This window comes from Balaenoptera musculus, chromosome 9, assembly GCF_009873245.2.
Source record: "Balaenoptera musculus isolate JJ_BM4_2016_0621 chromosome 9, mBalMus1.pri.v3, whole genome shotgun sequence".
NCBI classification, from domain to species: domain Eukaryota; kingdom Metazoa; phylum Chordata; class Mammalia; order Artiodactyla; family Balaenopteridae; genus Balaenoptera; species Balaenoptera musculus.
The window spans coordinates 101,199,216-101,221,328 of NC_045793.1; the positions used below are offsets into that span (position 1 = coordinate 101,199,216).

At 48.0% G+C, this 22,113-nt stretch overlaps 1 protein-coding gene across 4 annotated transcripts in view; it reads right to left on the minus strand.

Moving 5' to 3' along the window:
- EGFR (epidermal growth factor receptor) overlaps positions 1-22,113 on the minus strand; it is a 192,274-nt gene that overhangs the window by 21,958 nt on the left and 148,203 nt on the right. For all 4 annotated transcript variants that reach the window (XR_005021163.1, XM_036862891.1, XM_036862890.1 and 1 more), the window contains exons 11-20: positions 21,327-21,417; positions 18,862-19,061; positions 17,735-17,867; positions 15,557-15,647; positions 13,934-14,091; positions 9,156-9,194; positions 7,005-7,146; positions 6,129-6,251; positions 5,395-5,493; positions 3-188 (exon numbers count right to left, since the gene is read on the minus strand). Coding sequence is in view for 3 of the 4 variants with exons in the window: in XM_036862891.1 (XP_036718786.1) it covers positions 3-188; positions 5,395-5,493; positions 6,129-6,251; positions 7,005-7,146; positions 9,156-9,194; positions 13,934-14,091; positions 15,557-15,647; positions 17,735-17,867; positions 18,862-19,061; positions 21,327-21,417 (1,262 nt within the window). In the remaining variant the exon portion in view is untranslated. The remainder of the gene's footprint in view (positions 1-2; positions 189-5,394; positions 5,494-6,128; positions 6,252-7,004; positions 7,147-9,155; positions 9,195-13,933; positions 14,092-15,556; positions 15,648-17,734; positions 17,868-18,861; positions 19,062-21,326; positions 21,418-22,113) is intronic.

A 22,113-nucleotide genomic window follows, 5' to 3' on the forward strand; every position in this document is an offset into this window, starting at 1 on the left:
ACCTTTGCGATCTGCACGCACCAGTTGAGCAGGTGCTGGGAGCCGATGTTGTCCTTGTGTTCACGCACATAATCCAGCAGGCAGCCGAAGGGCATGAGCTGCGTGACGAGCTGCACCGTGGACGTCAGGCAGATGCCCAGGAGGCGGCACACGTGAGGGTTGTCCACACTGGCCATCACGTAGGCTTCCTGGGGGCAGAGGAGGAGAGGGCACATCAGAAAGGCTCCCCGCCGTGGCTAACGGAACAGGCAGACTTTTTTGTCCCTTTCCGGGTACAGAAGTCGAACGTGATTTTGAGTTTGGAAATGCGCGCGTGTGGAGGACAAGGGGGCCCGTGAAACGTCTAGTGCAGTGGACGTTCCCGCAGGCTCTCTTGCACGCGAGGCTGTGGCGTGGCCAGGTGCTTGATGGGAGACGGCGTCCTCTGAGCGCACGTGCGGATTCTGCGTCACAAAGAGGCCCAGGCAGCGCTCGCCATTGGCAAAGCGCTGGGTGACAATGAGACCTGATGTCTCCAAGTTTGGGTGTTGCTGAGTCCTTACGAAGACCTCCATCTCAAAGCCAAAGATGCCGCTGCTTCAAATGGTGTCAGGGCCGGTGGGAACCCGTGCTTGGGGCCCACACCCTGGTGAAGACTTGCCCGCTGACTCCGGAACCCCGGCCGTGGGCACCGTGGTGGGAGATGCTGAGAGCTCTGGGGGGTCGGGAGAGGGAGGGGGACCTCACCTCTCCACAGAGCGCCGGGGGCAGAGAGGGGGAGCCCCCCCCAGCACTGCTGGGGCCACGGGCACCAATGCCACGCACGGCAGAGAAGCCCTTTCGGCTCTGAACCGGATGGAGGACGTCACACCTACAGCCCTCGCAGACTCCGCTGGCGGCCCAGGATTCACTTCAGAAGAGGGGGTCTGTGTTGCCCCGCCTCAGCCTTGGGAAGGGAAATCCATGCTGTTCTGCAGAACCCACTCCCCCCAGGCCCGCCCCTGCTAATGGGGTGGGAGCCTGACACAGACCCACAGCCATGGACTTTATTTGAACCCTTCTGCTATCCTTGGGCGGAGGAAGCTGATTTCATTTACAACCATGCACACAACTGGGCCTGGCTTTTGTCTGACTAAGAATCAGGGAATCCTCAATTTCCACCAATAAACTCCATCTCTTTCCCTTTAGAATGCAAAGGGGGGGGGGACATTTTATTCAGATCACCTGGTCTCCAAGAGAAAGTTCTGAGGCGCCTTTCCCCATCTGACCGCTGCTGTGCTCGGGGTGTGGGCCTTCTGTGCAGAAGGGAACACAGCCTGGGCCAGGTGAAGGCACGCGAGGGGGATGCTGGGGGATGCACCGCAGGAGCCAGAGGTGACAGTGGTGACAGACAGGTGGAGGGGCACGTACACATATCTCTAAACACAAACGTGACGGCACCAGTTTCTGGCCTGAGCCCCTCCCCCGGCCTCACTGTTCCTGGGAAGCCCGCCAGGCCTTGCAAAGCCTCTCCTCCAACAGACCCCCGGTCCTCCTGCCCTCTGTTCCCCACCTCTGCTCGCCTGTACCTGGGAGGGCCTTTGTCTGGAATGCCCTTCCACCTCTCCTTTCCCTGGCTGACCCCTCCTCAGAGGGCCTCCCTGAACCCCAATCTAAGTTGAACTCTCCTGGCATCTTGCAGTTTTTCCCTCGGGCGAGCAGGCTGAGTACGGCCTGCAAACTTGCCAGAGATGCCAATCCCTGGGCCTTGCCCGGGCAGGTGTGCCGTGAGAGATGCATGGAGCTGGGGCTTGTTTATCACCTCACCTCCCCAACACCTGCTCCTGCTGCGTCATTCCCGTGGTGCCCAACACATCTCTAGGCACAGAGCTGCCTCAGGAACACCACGGCTGAAAGACACTGAAATCATACGACACAGAGACCATGCCACGTCCACTACGGAAAGAATCCCACAGCTCTGACATCCGCTGCAGAAGCACCGTCCGTCTGGACGCTGCCCTAAGTGGAGACGCCCTGCTCTCACGGGCAGTCGGCCTTTCTCCTCGTCTGTGTTGTAAACGCAGCATCACAACAGCAGAGCAGGTGTTTAAAACTATGGACCTTCTGACAGCTCTTCACCTTTGAGAAGGGCTACTGATAAAAAGTTAGAACTGGAAAAGGCCTGCAAGTGGTTTCTTCTCAAGCCATTATTTGTCTGACGAGGAAACTGAGGCCCAGTGAATGACAACCAGAGACCACATTTCTTATGTCAGGGCAGGGCCCACACCCGGGTCTCCCCCGACCCGGGCCCTCCTGGTCCTCCCCCGCTTACCCCACGCGCCGTGAGGCCTTGTTGAGTGCTCCGGCAGATGGGCTACCAGAAAGCTCTAGACCTTATGACACAGAAAGAGCACGTATATAAATCTGTTTTGCATTCTCGTTCCGTTGCCTGCCCTAAATTTAAACTGGAAAGTCTATGGAAACATCAGTAGGCCATGCGATCGCCAGAAAAGGACAAATCACGTCTCTCCCCCAGTCTGGGAAACTGTACAACCATAACACCAAAGAAATCCTCTGGCTGTTCTTATTTTCTTAAGATCTGGTTGAGACTTGGAAACATGTTGTATTCATTTTAGAGGGGAGAAAAATCTGCAGATCAGAGCAGTCTGAGTGGCCCATCTGCTGTGGGCCGTGAGGAGTTGACCTGGGGCTCAGGGAGCAGAGCATGGGCGTGGGTGTCCGGCCACACAGAGCCTGGAGCCCTGCCAGGTCCCCGCTCCTATGAAAATCTGTTACAGCCACAGATTTCTGCACCCCGAAGCCCAGGCACAATGGGGATGCCGTCTGGTCGTGTGTCCTGTTCAGTGTGTGCAGGAGTTAACGTGAGCTTTGTTCTTAGCTTTGTTTTTCTTGGAATCTCAAAGGTGCACCGTGACCTATGGCAAGAACGCTTGGTATTGCCCAGCCATCTCTGATCGGCCACCCCCGCCGGGCGTGCAGACTGGCAGGCAGAGCCCACGCTCGGAGGCTCCCATGGCTGAGGTCAGAGTCACGTGGCAGGAGGGCCTCTGAGGCTCGGTGACCTTGAAAGTCTATTATTTTGTCCAACCGTTGAAATTTGGGGGGCCTTCCTTCTTGCCGTCTCCCTCATCTGTGAACTAGTTTACGTTCACAGAGATTGGGGAAAAAAGGATTCCACTAGACTTTAAACTCCTTCAGGAGAGGCAGACGCTTCACTTCAAGAACATTTCTGAAAGCGTCCCAGTAACTAAGCCACCACTGACCGCAGCGTGCGCCAGGGCTAGAGGGTGTGTGTGTGTGCTGTACCTCAGTGCTGGCCTGGGCAGGGGAATAAGAGCACGGGTTGCTGGGGCCATTTACAAGTGCGTGTGAGTGTTTCAGAGCCCACGCTCAGCCCCCTGGGCTGCCTGTTACAGAATTAACTCGCCTTTAACTCACTGATGAAACTGGCCCTCAAATCACTGGCTTTCCCTTCCCTCAGGGGCTCCCCACGGCCGCGCCCACGCTGCTGCGAGGACAGGCTCCCTGTGCGCGCGGGGCAGACGGAGCTTCGGGAAAAGCAGGCGGAAGGCGTCAGGCTGCCATCCCTCTGGTTACAGCCACAGGACGGGTGTTAGAGCAGAAGAAAGAAACCAGGGGCGGGACGCAGGGAGAGAAGGAGAGCAGGACAGAGACAGCACGAGAGGCGAAATGGGACTTTAAACTTCTTTTTCTTTTACCTTGTCAGTCTTTCCTTTCTCTATCTTCCACCCCAACTCTGGCCCACGAAAGCAGATTTCCTCCAGTTTTAGGGGTCCTGGAGGGCCCTTCTCAGTGAAGCTACTTCCTTCCCAAAGTATAGCTACTGTCTTCAAAATCGCCCTTACTCTGCATAGTGAATATTGTTAAAATTCACATCTCAACACCATTTTGTGAAAGTTATTAGAATGTCTTAAATGAGTAACAAATGAATTAAGGAAGCAAATTCTGCAAAAAGATTTTCTTTTTAACAGTGTAGGAGAAGGACCTAGAGGTTGAAAGTGAAGAGACTTCACAAATCACTTGTTTGCTGTACTTCTTGTGGTTATGGAAATAGGAGTCGACCCTACGTTAACAGACTGTACATTAATCTGTAAACTGTTAAAATGAAAGATAACTTTGCTTGGTGAGCTATCATCAGTGTGTGAGACTTTCTGTTGCACTGTGTTAATACATCATCCTTCATGCAGAAAATACTGGGCTGGGACTTTCCTGCTGCGATGAAAGGAGAGGAGGCTGCCTGGAGAAAATGGGGTTGGAGAGAGTGCGCTCCTGGGACGCTCATTGTTTGAACGCTTTTTTAAAAAGGCCCATGTTTGCTTTGCTTACTGTATATTCTGTGGGTTAGATACAAGAGTGGGGAAATGTTATATCTGACCTTTGTCCTTCGTGGCTGTAACACGATCTAAGTTCTCTAGATTTTTGACTCAGTAAAGGCAGTCGTTTTCCTTTTTCATTGACTGTTTCCCTAATTCACCACTGAGCCCCTCCAGCTCCTCTTTCACTGGCTCTGCTTTGGGACAAGAGCAAGAGAAACCCACATCCACCCCAGCAAGCGTAGGCCAGCGCTGTTAGCCCGGGACCCCAAGGGTGCGTCCACTGGAGCTTCCTGAGCTTCTACCTGCAGAGGGTTCTGCCCAGCTCCAGGCTGGCCCCTCCTGCATCCAGCCTCTTTCTGAGACTGTGCAGCCCCCTCATTGGCTAGTGAGGGTCCAGGGAAGGTGGAAAAAGTTCAAGACAATCGCAAGTAAAAACATGTAACAATAATCTTGTGGAGTATTTCAAAGACTCCATAAAGTAGCAATCAGCGGATGCTGGAAATAACATTTAAATTACTTTGAGAAAAAGTACAGAAGGTGAGCAACAGATTATAGACTTCATAGAGCATCATATTGTTAATCCTAGGCACCTTTACAAAGCCATTTCAAAGATGAGCTAGTTGGTGGAAGAAAACGAACATGCATTTCAGAGTCAGAAGTAACCACGTGCTGGAAACCTCCCCCAGCCACGCGACCCTGAGCATCAGGGCTGCTTCATGCCTCCGTTTCTTCACCGAAGGCTTGGGGGGCACAACACCTAGAGCAGCACAGGCCCGCCAGGGGCGGTCACTGAGACGGCAGGGGTAAAGCCACTAGCACGGGGACGGCCCCTGGTGGATGCCCGGGGACCGCAGGCTTCCATACTTTTGGGGGCCAATAAGAGAATGGAAGAGTGAGTCTTCTCTACGAGAGAGAATTATACCGACTATAGCCAGAAAGAAAAAAAGACAGAAAAAGTGACCATTTAGAATGCGGTGATGACAAAGTCTAAAACAGAGCAATGTGCTGCCAATCACGAAAAAAGGTGGCTTCTGGCTTCCAGGCGTGCAGATAGCTAGAGAATAAAGCAGAAACTCACATCAAGAATTTCCTTGTTGGCTTTTGGAGATGTGGCTTCTCTTAATTCCTTGATAGCCACAGGAATTTTAACCTTCTCGCCTTCTGGGATCCAGAGTCCCTGTGACAAAGAGAGGGGAAGACATTGGCTGGCCATCATCATACACGTAAGATGCGGCTCCTAGGCCGGCTGGGCATCATTAGTGACCCCACCCCAAAGGGCGAGGGGCTCGAGCGCAGCCCTGCACCCAAGGCCACCGGTGCTGGGAGTCACGATAGCTCAGCAGCTCTTTAGCTATCACGTTCCAGGAATCAGAGTAGTTAGACAAAACCCCTAAGCTCGTACCGGTTACACAGTCAGCGTGAGTCATTTTGTCCAGAATTCTGAGATTCTGGGTCTAGGCCTAACTGAAATCAGACTACGCAACAGGGATGTAGGAAAAAGAAATGAACAGGAAGCTGTTCTGAGCTGGGCTTTATTCAGATGCTGCTGGGCCGTGACAGGCAACCCTCTTTCAGACTGACTTGTGCCACCCACCCCTCGGAAAGCTCACACCGTCCTCCTGAAAATGTCTGTGCCTGTGTACAGATCTCACCGGACCACTTACTTGTCACTGTGATCATAAAAGATTTCCTCTAGACAACTTGAGAAAAACACTGGAATTTCCTAAACCCTCAGTGACACAAAGAGCACGTGACCACGATAAAGACCACAGCGGAAGGCGCCTGGTACTCGCGGGGGGTGGGGGGGCTCACCTTGTACACCGTGCCGAATGCTCCGGAGCCCAGCACCTTGACCTTTTTTAATTCCGTCTCCTTTAAGATCCTCAAGAGAGCTTGGTTGGGAGCTTCTCCGCTGGGCGTCAGAGGCTCGACAAGCTGTGAGAGACAAGAGGAAGAGACGATGCCCGCCGGGCCGGGGAGAGGGGTGGCAGGTCCAGACACCAGGGGACAGAACTCGCGGCTCTCACTCCGGAGACAGGGACGCCTGTGCTAAGGAACTTGGTGAGACACTCGGAAGGAACAGGGACTGACCCCCCCCCCCCAAAAAAAGGCATCCTTGAACAGAACAGCTCCTTTGCAATAAGTGCAATTTCTATTTCTGTGTCCGGGCCGAGAACACTTGGGGAAGGACAGTGTTCTGTGGTGGTCACTCTGCTAACCGGTCGGGCCCCTCACAGCCGTGATGCTGTAGCTGCCGTGGGTCCCTCTTCCCAGGGCCTCTGGCGTCTGACACGTTGTCAGACACGGATGCCGGCTGAGGAATCACGGACAACACGGTCACAAACGTGGCTCCAAAGGGAGCGGCCGCTGGTGTGGACAATGGCATTTTCCAAAGTAACACCTCGTGAGTTCACAGTTCTGCGCACCAGCCTTCCCCTTGGCCGGCCCGAGCGCCCACCCCACGTGGGCAGCGGGCGCCCCGGCGTGGTAACCGGCCGTGGGACTTACCCTAGACACAGCTGCATTCCCCTGGATACAAGTACTAACATGTGCATGTAGTTGCTTAGAACCGGACATTCAGAGATTCTTCCGACTCTTTCCTCGCGATAAATAGAGCGCAGTAATACATCTTTAAGACGCAACCTTCGGGCTGCAGCGCCTCCCCGCCCCCTCGCGCTGGGCGCTCACCTCGCGCTCCTGCAGCAGCCGGCGCAGCGTGCGCTTGCGGACGATGCGGCGCCTGCGCAGAAAGAGGCCGACGCCCAGGGCCAGCACCAGCGCCAGCAGCAGGGCGCCCACGATCCCGGTGGCGATGGACGGAATCCTGGGCCTGGAACGAGGTGGAAACGCAAGAGAGTGAGGTTTGTTACGGTGGCGTTTCACATAGTTCCTGTATGTTCTGATAGCATGACGTCATTTAGGGCTAGCTCAGAAAGTGGAATACGGCGCAGCTCCTAAAGGAGAAAGGAGGGTGGACTTCGAGCCCCAGGGCAGGGTTTCCAACTTCCTTCAGTATAGGAGCCTGCTTTGTCGCATGTTTTACACTGAGGTATCACTTTGACTTATCCCTATAGCGATCATACTTTCATCTGCTGATTAAGAAAACACATCATTTAAAAAGTAACTCAGAGTTCAGTCATGCTTTTCATGTGAATTTGTGTGGCTCCCCGGAGTGTCTCCACGCGTTTGAGGCACGCCCTCCGCACGTGACACTTGCGATGTCTGCTGGCCAGGCTGGAAGGAGGGACCCTTTCAAACCTGTGGAGACTTCCCGAGGGGTCCGGGGCTTTCAAGAGCTGTATGCATGAGTGTGGAGGGGGTGAGCAAGTGACAGGATTTCCACACGGACAGCAGAGCTGTCATGGATGAGTGATGTCATCCTGCAGCACCCCCCCCCCCCGCCACCCCATAGGGCTCGGGACCAGCAAACACCCAAAACTCGGGTTCTAAAGCTCACGGGGAAAGAACCGTCTGAATTAGTAGATTCTGAATTTAGAATCTTCATAAAGCTTTTCTTCTCCAGCACCTGTGCCATCTAAGCTTCTGGCAAACTTCATATTTTCAGGTAGAAATGTTAACGAATATCAAAGATTAATCAGTAGCACCGTTGCACCTAAAAAAATGTGCCATAGTTCTTACGGATTTCTCATAAGTGGGTCAAAGGTACTTCACGTAAATAGTATATATGACACTTTCTTCTTAGCAAGTGCAAAATTCATCTCCTGAGTTATACCATCTTCCCAATTAATGCAGTTTGAATTAATGGGTTTTCACCATTTTGAAGGGGACATTGAAAGATGTCAGGAATAATTTGTACAGAGTATGTGTTCCATGGGAAGTAGGGAGAGTGAAAAGAGAATAAAAAAATTAAAAGGGTAAATATAACAAAGAATGGTCGTTGATTGGTTTCAGGGTGGGGATGTGACGGAAAACCTCATTACTAAGACGCTGATTGAAGCACAAAGAGAGGACGGAGCTTGCTGGTGTCCTCGTGGCTCAAGTGAAGAGGGCGTAAAAGGAAATCTTTATCTTTGAGAAACTGCCCTATTTGTCTTTAATGTCTCACTTGATAGTAGGAAGGATCAGTTATCTTGGCTAATTCTTCGGCAAGAGACTGAGCTGACTGGCTCAGCTGGCATTGAGGAGGGTTGTTGAGGGGAGGAATTTTGTAAACATTACTGGAGATGGCAGAGGTTCCTGGATGTTTGGCTGGTGTTTGGGGATATCTGGTCAGTGTCTTGTGTATAATTCTGATTCTTCGATAGACATTATTAATGGATAATATCACTCTTTCCTGATGAGTCTGAACAGGAGGTCCCAATTCTGCTTTTCTCTGTGCAGCATTTCAGGCAGTGACGGCAAAGTGATCACAACTGAAATGCTGAGGAAGTCCTGTGTTTAGAAAAGGAAGTAAGGGGAGAAATTCTCCCAAGCTGGAGCTCTGTCATTGGATAGAAAGGTCATTCAAACGCAGGTTTGTGGTAGGGCCAGCTGGGTCAGCGAGGAAAGAGAAGAGAAGCTGGAGGAGGAGAAGGATCCAGCAACCCTGGTGACCTAGGGGGCAGGACTGCATGTGAAGCGCTGGGCAGAGAGGCTGGCTCCGCGTGGAGGAGGCCCAGCACTCCTGTCCTGCCCTCCCCCTCCCCCGCCCCCCGGCCCCAGAGCACAGCCAGCAGCGTGGTCAGGGTGAGCTGTGCTAGGGATGCCCAGGCTGGCCCAGGGTGAAGTGAGAACCGGCCAAGGCAGAGGGCAGTCGGAAAAGAGGGAAAGCATTACCCTCGCCCATAGCGCTCTTGGTCATTTCTCATCAGGTCATCCCATACAAAGTGTCACACTTACCCATTCACTGCACAGCCTTGAAGACCTGGCCCAGCACAGCTGTAGGAATTGAAAGAGAGATACACATTTCGATCATTTTACTCCTTTAGCACTTTTTCTTGGAGAGTTTTTATTAAATCATAAGGCAATGTGTGTTAAATTACTTTCAAATCATTACAATCGCAGTGCGTCTCAATAGTGCTTAAGCATTTGTTTATTATGCATTTATTCATTTGTTCATTCACTCAGCAAGTATTTTTGAGTGTCTGCTTTGTGATAGGGATTGTTCTAGCACTGAACAAAGTAGACACTTCTGGTCTTCATTATTGACATGTTTTCACGGCCTCCATTTGCCAGAGGTTCAGCTGGCCCACAGCTGGCTCTAGAACATCAATGTGGGCAGGAGGTACAGGGAGCTGAGACCAGAACCATTTCCTGGGGCACACTGATTAAGGAGCGGGGCGGGGTGGGGGCAGACGAGTGACGACATGCATCTCAGGGGGCAGGGAAACGGGGACGATGATTTCAGACGCAGAAAGCCAGGGGCTGGCTCCATCCGCTTCCACACAACTGCGATGTTGTACGTCGAGCAGGGACATCATTTGTCCTAACGTGACCCCTCAGCAGCTGGGTTCCCGTTCTGTGGGGCACCACCATCTGTTATTTTGATTACAGGACGATGGCTGAAAAGGCAGACTAAGTTGGCTTTGAAGGACAGCAACGTTTGTCAATAAAAACGTCAACAGGAAAATAAAATATTCCAATTAAATGGAGAAGACTGATGTTCACGGCCTGGGGAAAGATGAAGAAGCCTGGTTCAGGTATGTGAAGAGGCCCGGTGCTTGCTGGATGCGTACTGTCAACTGGTTCTAATCATTTTCTGTCTCATTCCAAGGGCTCTGATCTCTGTACTCTACTCCTCTTGGTTTTGAGGGTCTGAGAGCTCTTTTCCGTGGTGTCAGACAACGCAGTCTCGGCCCTGCAAGCCTCGGGCCTTCATTCCCTACACCCGACACAGGCTTCTTCAGACAGTGGAACACACGAGGAGTTCTCCTTTTTTCACAATCCTTTATCTCCTAGGATAATCGTCAGAGACAACATTCGCTAATGGATAAAAATTGGTAAAATTAACCCCTCCTCAAAATATCCCTCCTCACTAGTGTTTTTATATTTTCCCATAATGCCTGTTTGGTTTCCAGACCGTAATAGAATGGGAACTCTATGCATAGTGGTGCAAACTGGAATTGCAAACTTTGGACAAGAAGCAGGGTTTCTTGCAGCCTCTGAAAGTGCTGCTGGGAAACCTATGGGGTTTCTAGCAAGAAGCTGTGGACAAGGGAGACGCTCCTAGGGAGAGCTCGGCCAGTTTACATTTGAAGAGATGATGGACATGGGTAGTGACTGGATAGGTGCCCTAAGAGGGAACATCTGAGTATCAAAGGATTAAGAGGTCCTTGGGAAAGCTGATGGTGCCCTGCATAATTCTGCAGAAATGATTGTCAGATATCAAGCAAAAGAGGCCATATCATGCTATCATTTAATTTTGTCAGAAAAATTATTCCTTGTCTCCCACTCGATTTATTATTTTTTTGTTACATGTAATTAAAATAGGCAAAATTTCGTGTTACTTCGTTTAATTAATTGGCATAAAATTTCAAAGAAACCTTCCCCTGACGACTTACTATAAAATGTGGTTCCATTTAAAAGTGGATTTGCGGACTTCCCTGGCGGCGCAGTGGTTTAGAATCCGCCTGCCAATGCAGGGGACACGGGTTCGAGCCCTGGTCCGGGAAGATCTCACATGCCGCGGAGCAACTAAGCCCGTGCGCCACAACTACTAAGCCTGCACTGTAGAGCCCGCAAGCCACAACTACTGAAGCCTGCATGCCTAGAGCCTGTGCTCTGCAACAAGAGAAGTCACAGCAATGAGAAGCCCGTGCACCGCAACGAAGAGTAGCCCCCGCTCGCCGCAACTAGAGAAAGCCTGCGCGCAGCAGCGAAGACCCAACGCAGCCAAAATAAATAAATAAATAAATAAATAAATAAATAAATTAAAAAAAGTGGATTTGCTTCAAGTTTGCTGACCCATTCCCTGGGGTAAGCAGACCTGCCCTGTGGGAAGGGCACGGCTTCTGGAAGCAAGCATGTGCCTGAAACCTGGGCTCTGTCACTGCTGGCTGATGAGTCGTGGTGACCCCAGAGCCTTTCTAAGTGTTTCTTTAACAATACAAATGGGGAAAGCAGCGCGTTTGCTCTTAGTCATCGTTGAGACTATGTGTTTCATGATGCTGTGCACATCCCAGATACACAGTAAAAGAAATGTTTTTTATTTCCCCTCACCCCATCAATATTTCTCCATATTTAAAAAATTAAATCCATTTTTAGTACATAATTCCTTTGGGAGAAGATAGAGATAGTAATAACAAGATTACGGAAAACTATATATTTTTCTACCAATGCTATATGCTCACAGACATACACACATATAGAAACACATTTATTTCCCAGAGATAGAAAAAACAGGAAAAATATATTTATTTGATATAGGTACTATAATTCTATTTTAGAGAATCTGCTCCAAAATTGCTTATTTTGGGGAATATGAAAAAAATAGACTAAGTGAAAAACTAGCAAATTACAGTTTATACTATGTTTTGTAGAGTTTGCAGAGTGGTCAATATAACCAGTGTGCTGGTATACCCAAAGGGAAAAATATGAAAAATCTTGAAATTCCTACCAAGGAGGTATTTGGTAAAGTTCAGAATTCATTCTGGATTTAAAAAAAGAGTTTAAAAGTAGGAATAGATAACTGTTTCTTGAACAAGATAATAAGAATCTCACACTAATAGCAAATATTGTTCTTAATGGTGATTTATTACAGCCATGCCCACCACCATCAGATATACAATTCTGATCTCCACTACCATTGTATCTGATATTATTCTAGAAATTCTGGCCCTTGTAATATGATTTGAAACTTTTGGAAAAGAGATACAGATACCATTACTGGAGATGATATAATTGTTTTCCTGGAAAATGCAAGACCATGAACTAAAACCCTAATTTCAAAGGAAGTTCAGTAGAGACCACCAATACGAGATGAATATACACCTCGGCCAAAAAAAAATCGAAAGCTATCTTATATATTAGATATAATAAATGAGAAGATATACTAGAAAACAAGGTCCATTTCACAGTAGCAAAAATAAATACAAAATGTTTAGGCAGAACATGAAAGAACACAACTAAAACTTGACTGAAATATAAAAAAGAATATCTGAATGTATGAAGAAATTATCATTTCCTGACTGGGAATACAAAATATTGTAAAAATGTTAGCCCTACTCAAATTAATTAATTGGCTTTAGTGGGGTTTGTGTGTGTGTGTGTGTTAAACTTGGTAAAATATTCCAGGTCACTTGCAACACACCAATGGCTTAGACTAAGATTAGAGGGAGAAGACAGTCACATGCAAACCACACAGGAAATGCCCTGGCTTCCTACATGTTAGCTGGGGAATCAGCTGCCTGGGACTGAAGCTCTTGGACCCCGGGGTCATGGAATGATGGAGCCCTTCCATTTACCCTCATGATGGCTGAAACTCAGGAAGGAAGGTGAAACGATGGAAGTTGACCAGGGTACCAGTCATTCCCAAATCACTTGTCTCCAGGCCCAGGCTCTTCCATATAAATGCAGTTAAAATCGGTTTTTTGGAAAAACTTAGGATGTACTCGGAAAATTTTCAAGACTCCTGATGTTTGGAAGTCTAGCTGGAAGGTTCTGCACCCCTTCAGAACACTAACCATCACTGTCACGGTCATGATTACCACCGTCACTACCAGCAGCGCAGGCACCATTACCTCCTTCACCAGCATTATAACCGCCACCATCGTCATTGCCACCTCGCCACCAGCTCCGCACCGCCATCTGTGCAATCACTGATTGAGTGCTCGTGTGGTCCACGCGCTATTTTAAGTACAGTACACGTATTCACTCAAGATCTCAAAAATCCTGTGAGCAATGCAGTCTTATTATCCTAATTTACAGGTGAGGAAAGTGAAGTACAGAGAGGTTAAGACACTTCCCCAAGTCCACACAGCTAGTAAGAGATGGCTCCAGAGAAGAGTAACGGTGCCAAATAAAGTTGAGGATTAGGAGAGAGAGAAGGGAATGTGAAATATATGGGACAACTTCTCCTTCTGATTTCTAGTAGTCCCATTTCATTGTCAAATTGATCATTTTAGTAAATAAGATATATACGTTCTGAGTGCTTCTGCTAATTACAGTCAAAATAGTTTTAATTTCCCTATTAACAGCTTAGCAATCAACTAGCTAAAAGAAAAAGCATCTTTAGGCAATATTCCAGGCAATGTTATCTTCTATTAATTGTAAACCAATAAAAGATTCCCACAGGAATCCCAGTCATCTGGAAAGATATATATATATATATATATATATATAGAAACCTTTGGGGACGGGCAGGACCTCTGCTCTCGTTCTCCCTGTCCCTTATTCTTCGTGTTGGGACATGCTGGCACCGCAGAACAGGACCCTGGCACGAGACACACCTGGAGAGGCTGAGAGGCTCTCCCGCCAGCACCATGATCTGCCCACGAGCGTATCATTGCTGCCGCCGTGGCCGTGGGACCAGAACACCTGGAGGAACTGACTCAAATACAAACCTGTGTACTTGACTGACTGGAAAGTCTGGAGACATTTTCAATCTACGAATTTGCAAGATGGGAAGCACCCTGTTCTTCTGCCTTTTCCTTTGCAGACCCAGAGCTTTCTGCACTCACCCGTAGGTGCAGCTGGGGTGGCAGAGGTGACACATGTGATTGGCATCTGCATACTTCCAGATCAGGGTGCTGTTTTCTCCTGTGACTCCAGCAGGGCAGGTCTTGACGCAGTGAGGGCCGTCAGTGTTGTGGGCACACTTTACACAACTGCCTGGTCCCTGCACCGAGGTGGAAAAACCGTTTCATAAATCAAACGTTTACTTATGTCTCTCTCTTTTTCAGAATGAAGTAACTTTTTACTTAAAATGCTTATCATGAAAAAAATCAAACGACGTGGAAGTTCTTAAAGTGGACAAGCTCTTCTGTGACTTGCCTGATGTGACCACTGTTAACAGCTGAGAATAAAGCCTTCTTGACTTTAAACGTGTATTTTATATACATACATATATATATATAAAACATAAAAGAAACTGTACTATGTGCTTTATTACATTTTACTTAATAAACTGTGGGCATCTTTCCTGGTCAAAGCATTCTTGATTGGCCTACATGTATATTTATATCCTTATCGGTCAGATGGACTTCCTTGTGAATCGTGTTTGGAGTTGAGGGGGCCTCAGTGGGAAGCTGTACTCGCCAAAGGCCCAGATGAGAAAACCCACAACTACATTTCTCCAGCGTTGAGAAGGTGGCACGTGTAAATGCAGTGTTGGCTGTATAATTAACTGTGCAGCATGCTAAATTTGATTCTGTTGGTCAAATGTGAATGCGTCGGTTAAAACCCACAGAAATGAATGCATTGGGGCTGCTTGGGTTGTGTCCACACACTTCACAAAGGGCTGAAATAACGTGGGTAGGGGAGGGTCTGCCTGTTGGCTCAGTGCTCTCATGTCTCAAAGACTGAGTATTCCCAGAGCCAGAACAATCAGATGACTAAGTCGGTCAACATCACCAGTTATTTTATTTCACTGATGAAAATGTAACCGAACACCAACGTAAAAACCAGTGGTTTCCTTTGTAACCAGCCGTTTTGGCAGTCTGTACCTCAAAACTGAGCCTTACCCGTCTTCTGTCTGATTTAAAGAACTTCTGAAAAATGTTTTCCGTTACTAGATTTAGATATGGCTGTTGAAATTCAAATCCAAACAGAGCTCCTCATATAAATAATACTGAGAATTAACAACATGAGCACTCTGGTGTGAGAGGGACCTGCATTCTCACACTCTGTAAAAGATTATTACTGAACATGTAGATGTGAAACTGAATGTTGAAAACCTTTCCTTTGCGATTAAAGAACACTCTTCAAATAACGATAAACTCATGTCAAATAAGAATTTGGTGATGTCTGATTAAGACGATAAAGCAATGATGACAGATGTCAGGGACACTGAAGGCTGCCTGTGGGTGTGCCCCGTCCACAGGGCGCCCTGCTCTGTGGTGTGAGGACGGGCGTCACCACGTGCATCTGGGGTTGGACAGAGAAGGGGAATGCCCGTGCCAGGCAGGGTGTGAGCTGACTTCCCCTCGGTCACAGCCCCCGACGGCTGTGAGATGGCACGGCCTCAGGTGTGGGCGGGGAGTGTGCTGGATGTGTGTCCCCGCAGGCACAGGGTGACGGGGGTGAGGGTCAGCCTCGCGGGCTACGGCTGACGTGTAGGGGGTGACATCAAACATGCTCCTTACGTGTCCCGTGCAGGTCACGTTCATGGCCTGGGGCAGACATTCCGGATGGCACTGCACGCACTCGGAGTTCTCGACGAACTCCCTGGGCTCTCTGACGGGAGAAGACGGGAAACTGGTCAGTGCCGTCCCTGGAGACCCTGCTGCAGGATGCTGTCTGGCTTCACCTGTCTGAGAGCTCAGATGACACAAATCACCTCTCTTAGAAAGTCAAAACAGTTTTAGGTAAAAGTCGAATGGCCGGGAATCTAGGACTATAATGTAATAAACTGATTCTTGTCAGCGGAATCTTTGGTCATCTTCTCCTGGAACAAAAAACATCAGCTTCCGTTATAATCAAAACATCTTCCCTACATTTTTTCTCCAGGCACAGTTTTTGAATATTAGATAAGCAAGGCGCCACATGGGGAAAAAAAAAGAAGAAAACAGCCCTTAAGATATCAGTCCTTAAGATAGAAGATACCCCCTCCAATATCAGATTCATGGATATTTAAATTAAGCTGCAAAGAAATGGTATCTAGACTAATGCCTGGGAAAAGGAAAGACAGCTCTTAAAAGTTTCCTCAGTGGTTATTCCTAAAAAACAGCAAGTAGGGAACACAGGCGTGAAAAATTTTGCTTATACTATTTTAACCATTCCTCAAACTTAGATTAACGTTAAGCGACAAGCTGATGTTTGATTGAAAAGACACTGTAGTTGTGGCAGCTGTTAAGACGACTGGTAATTAACTAGGCAGTGAACAAGGAGTGTCTACACCCAAAGACGTGGTCCGTTGAGTCCTCTCAGGCAGACGGCATCAATTAAACCAAATACGCCGCGGGACTTTTTCCCTGTGCTTCTTCTCTGGGTTACCACACCTACTGCAGGAGCCAGCCTCGCAAGTGGAGGAGGTGCCGCTGGACACTGGGGTTCTCTAACGGGCAGACCCGGGTGCCACCGCCGTGGCTATTTTAATCACCTTGTCGCTTCAAAGAGAAGTCAGCACTGAAGACATGAGAGCTTAGTGTCTGTTTGCAGCTGTAAGGACTGCACCAATATTTCTTGTTGAAACAATACTATCAATTATGCAAATTACTCTGTTAGGCTAATGAGCCTATCAGCTAAAGATTCCTACAGAATTGAACTTGGTCTTCTCATCCTGCTTCCAAGTATTTCTGATCTGAGCTGTAGCCCAAGCCCTGATAGTGAAACAGAAAGGAAGATTTCCTAGAGCCATCTGTAACGCCTACGTTCTTCTCTATCATGAAATTTCTCTTGTTCTTTAAATTTAAAAAAAAAATTGCCTCTGCCAGTCTCTATCCTTCCATTTCACTTTCCTATTAATTTATTTTAGTCATTATTTGTGGTCATTCAAAACCTTACTCAATATCAAAATTCCTATAGAATCAACAGACTGTACTTCTTATTGATTGCAATAAATTCAACAAATGTTCTACAACTGTTTATTTCTTTGTCCATGGGTATATTTGAAGTTATTTGCACTGTTCAGTGTGTCTTGAACATAAACAAAAATTAACCAGAAGCTGTGTTTTGACACAGTAGGAATGCTGTGCTACAGTGGCCGTGGTCTTGGCCATCTGAACCATGGAAGACTGCTCTGTTTGTCTTGGGAACTTTGTGCAGCTAGGAAAAATATAAGATATTTCCAGATAAAGAGAGACTCTATAAATTGGATTGGATTAAGTAATGAAAAAAAGTTTGTTCACTTCCCTTTGTGATTAACAGTTGTCAACAAACAAACAAAAACAAAGGAAAAGGAAAAAAAGGAAAATAATCTGACTGATTAACTATAAACCTATAAAACCAAAGTCTTATTTTTTTTAATCAAAACATAGGGATTGGGGCTTCCCTGGTGGCGCAGTGGTTGAGAGTCTGCCTGCCAATGCAGGGGACATGGGTTCGAGCCCTGGTCTGGGAGGATCCCACGTGCCGCGGAGCAACTAGGCCCGTGAGCCACAATTACTGAGCCTGCGCGTCTGGAGCCTGTGCTCCGCAACGAGAGAGGCCGCGATAGTGAAGAGGCCCGCGCACCGCGATGAAGAGTGGTCCCCGCTCACCGCAACTAGAGAGGGCCCTCGCACAGAAACGAAGACCCAACACAGCCAAAAATATATAAATAAATTAATTTAAAAACAAAACAAAACAAAAAACCATAGGGATTAAAAAACAAAGCCTCTTACCCCTTTAGAATGTTGCACTTCTCCACACACTCCTTGCCACGGCTGAAGTTTCGGCAAGACACGCAGTCTTTGGGTTTCGGGCCCCAGCAGCCCTCTGACGAGCACAGCGGGTTACAGACGTGGCCCATGGCCTCTGCGAAGACAGGGTGAGCCACACGGGTCAGCCAAGGAACAGTGGCCAAGGGTGGGTGAGGTGCTCAAACACATGCTGGGCCCCCTGGAAGAAGCAGTGATGCAAAAAAGGGCTTCCGGAGGCTCACTGCAAGTCCCCTTTGCCCTGCTGGGGGCTGAGTGTACCTGGATGAAACACTCAGAGCTGCCGGAACAGCACGGGAAGCGTGTGGTTCCTTGCCGTGTGCAAGGCACACAGAATTTCACCAATTCTCTCAACTGCACTATGGTGTGGGAATCATTATTACCTCCATTTCATGGATGAGGAAGCCAAAGCCCAAAGATTTACGTAAACTGACGAAGGTCTCAAAGCTAGGAAGGGCTCGAGCCACGATGTGAACTCAGGTCTGCTTCTGCCGGTGGCCTGGGTCTCAGCACAGGCTACGGTGCAGGCCCCGCTTCAAAAGCTGCCTATGGCTCTAAACTCAGAACTGGAAATACCCGTGTGAAATACTCATCCCATTCCGGTGTGTGTGTGTGTGTGTGTGCACGTGCACGTGTGTGTCTAGCTATAGTCATTGGGGATGAAATGAGAAGGGAGCAACACACAGCTAAAATGCAATATAATTGGGGGAAGAGGGGCGGGGCGGGATGGTGGGATGAATTGACATGTATACACTAATATGTATAAAATAGATAACTAATAAGAACCTGCTGTATAAGAAATAAATAAAATTAAATTAAAAAAATGCAATGTAATTAATACTACATTTAGTTCTGTAAATTACCAGTAATTGATAGCCTAGACTTCAAGGCAAGCTCATCCTATGAAATGAGAATGATCTAGAAACAATTCTGATGAACTTCACAATTAAGAATATACAGATTTCTTTTAATTTGCTTCTTTACAAAAGTAAAAAGTAATTTTAATGTTTGGGAATGGTTCTTCAATAGTCTAAATCAAAATAAATGACCCGCTGGAACCATCTCCACAATCGACCAAAGTGATGACTCACTGCACTCTTTTTCACTCCTGTTGTTTATAATTTTGGTTTTCTGATTTGAGGTCCCAAAGAGTTTTTTCCAGTTTATTGTATCTGCGTAGCACAACTTTCGGTTTCCTGAAATGATCACATCTCCATCACTTATCTCCTTGAGGGAGCGTAATCCCAAGGACATTATATCCAGGCCAACAACCGCAAGAGAAAACTGACCACTAAGTTGGAGAGAAGAAAAACAATGTCGTGAAAAATTATGAAAACACAGTATCACTAAAAACTTTGCTTTTCTGTACCACTTTAGATTTACCACAAACTGCCTTCCACGGGTTGTAAGTCATGTTGTGGAAGGTATGTATTGCAACTTTGGAAAATTGCAAGTGCTTTTTAAAGCTAGTTCAGGGAAAAGCTAGTACCTTGTTCATTTAGTATCTCTAATCCCAGTGGCAGACTAGGGGCTGAATATTTATTAATGTAATTATTAATGTAATTATTTGATTTGCTGCATTTTAATTTTGCCTGGGAGTTGAGAACATGTTCTAACTTCTCAAATATCCAAATACACTTAAAAAAATCATAGGTTCATCTTTCCATCCATCCGTCTACCCATCCGTCCATCTATCCATCCACCCATCCATTTATCGAACAAACATTTGAGGTAATATGTGACTAATTCTATTCTAATTCTAGGTTAAGTGTGTGTTTCCTATTCTCAAAAAACCTTTTGTCTAGTGATGACACAATCATATGAGCAGATAATTTTAACCCAGCAGGGGTACCACGGAGGCAAAGAGTAGGGGTCTAAACAAGTCTGGGGAGGGGGTCTCCCGGAAGTGGTGATGCCTGATTGTCAGGACCTTGGGAGCAGGAACTATGATATTTTCTTCGCTACCCAACCCTGTGCTAGGATCCTACGGGGTGATCAGTACGTGTTCATCAAGTGACCAGATGGAAGTTATTCCGACTAAAGGGAAGGAAGTCCTGAACCACCTGGAGGAGCACGTGACAGGCACTGAGAACCATGAACTACTGCTGGAGGTGGGGGTGAGCTGGGAGGGGGGCCTGGGGAGGGAGGAAGAGGCCAGAGCATGGACCACCTTAGACACCACGTGGAGGTTTTTGTCTGCAAATGATGGGAAACCACAGGAAGGAGATTTGCATTTTTAGGAAGCTCACTGGACACCAGGACGTGGAATGGGCCAGTTGAGACAGTACAGTAGAGAGAGAGATAATGAAGGCGTGAGATGACAGAAGTCAAAGCATAATTTGGAGACTCCTTCTTCTCCTTGTTTCTTCTTCTCTCCCCACCCTTTCCTCCCTCTGTCCTCCCACAGCCTGGCTCCTGTGTATTAGACCTGCGTCCCTGCTGTTAGGAATCCCCCCAAACTGTGTCCAGGGGAGGCAAGCCAGCAGGGACAAAGCTGAGGTCTTCCCTGCAGGGCAGGTTTGGCTTTGCTGAGAACCAGGGGTCACACTGCCCCAGGAGGGACGGTGCATCATTGGGCTTCTCAGCAAATGTGAAAAGGAAAAAAGTCATCTTTATCTTGTTTAAATCCCTAAAACTAAGCTGAGAGGTACATGCTAGTCACCCAAGAAAACTGACCTAAATCTCTCATCTCTGTATGAACTTTGGGCAAAAGAAGTACTCCTGAGAACTCAGAGCACAGGGGCCTTTCTGGGAAGTGATATGAGCTGCATCAGAGATGCAAAGCCAAGACGGTTTTTGGAGAGTGATGCTTACTTTACATGTACTGTCGTCTGAATTTCTTTAATATTGCACAATATTATGTAGCCCTCTTAGGGGTCAATTATGGGAAAGAGTTCTCAGAACCAGACGGTTTCCAAGGCAGGTTTGAACAAGAGAGTCCCAAACTTCCCCTCACCACAAAACTCATCATTACCCTTATTACGTTAAAGGTGCTTGTGTGTGTGTGTGTGTGTGTGTGTGTGTGTGTGTGTATTTCACTGTTGGAGCTGGAAAAGTGGAAATCCTGAAAGAAACACTCAATGTTAAAAAGCCTCTCAGGTCCCCTGAAATGACTTGCTGAAAAGGATGTGTGACCTCAGCGCTGTTCTTGCCAAAAATGCAAAACCTCAGCTGAATCAGGAGAAAACACTGGCTATCCTACAAGATGCCTGACCAATACTTTTTGAAAGGGTCAAGGCCATGAAAGACAAGGAAGACAGAGGAACTGTCACCGAATGCAGGGACCAAGGAGACGTGACAGCCGCATGCAGTGTGGGCTGACAGAACACACAAGGCGTTCATGGAAAAACTGGCGAGATCCCAGAAAGTCTGCAGTTCAGTTACTGCTGATTTCTTTACTTGATTCTTGTGCCACGCTGATGTAGGGTGTCACCATCGGGGCAGCCGGGTGAAGGATGTGTGGGAACTCTCTGTACTGTCTCTGTAGCACTTCTCTAAGTCTTATTTCAAGAACACAAAATAAGGGTCTACCAGGCCTTGGCTGGGGTCAACTTACTGTTGCTTCGTCCTGCCACGTATGATTTCCAGGTTCTCAAAAGCATGGAGGCCAGTCCTGTTTGCAGGCCAGGCCTGAATCAGCAAAAACCCTATAAGGCAGAAGGAAGGTTCAGACACACACCACTTAGAAATTTCTATTTTGTATGAGACAGTATTGTAGGATTTTCAGGAGAGTGTCCATGAGCAGGGGAGGTGAACGTTCTTCCAGTCGTCTTCCCGAGCACACGCACGCACGCGTCGGTGTGCACCAGGCACGCTGCCCATGGGCCACCGCCCGACTCTCACCCCGCAGGCTGTGCTCCAAGGGCGAGACCCCAAGCAGGCCGCCGCGCTCAATGACAGCGGCCAGTGCCGAGCTGTAGTGCCACAAGGAGCCTGACATGTTATCCTTATTTAGTTCCAATTCTCCAAACAACCTTGCTATTTAGTCTGATTATTTCTTTTTTAGGGATGGAGGAAGTGGAGCTCTGACGGGTCCCAGGCCCACGTCTGCCGGTGGCGGAGCAGGATGTGAAGTGCGTCTCCAGGCCCGGGAGCCGGCTGTCCGCTCGCCGCTGCCCCCCTTCCTCTACCCACCACGTCCTGGGCTGGTCCTCGGACGGCTGGCCTGGGCTGGGCAGTGAGAGATCAGACATGTTCACGCCACATCATGAATGACCTAACTCTTTGCTTAAAGAGCTCACCTCTCGAGTGCAGGGGAAACTGCATTTTTGAAAAATATCAAAGAACTACTTACTCATTAATGGTAGAATTTCAGAATAAATGTTTTTATGCCAAAGGAGAAG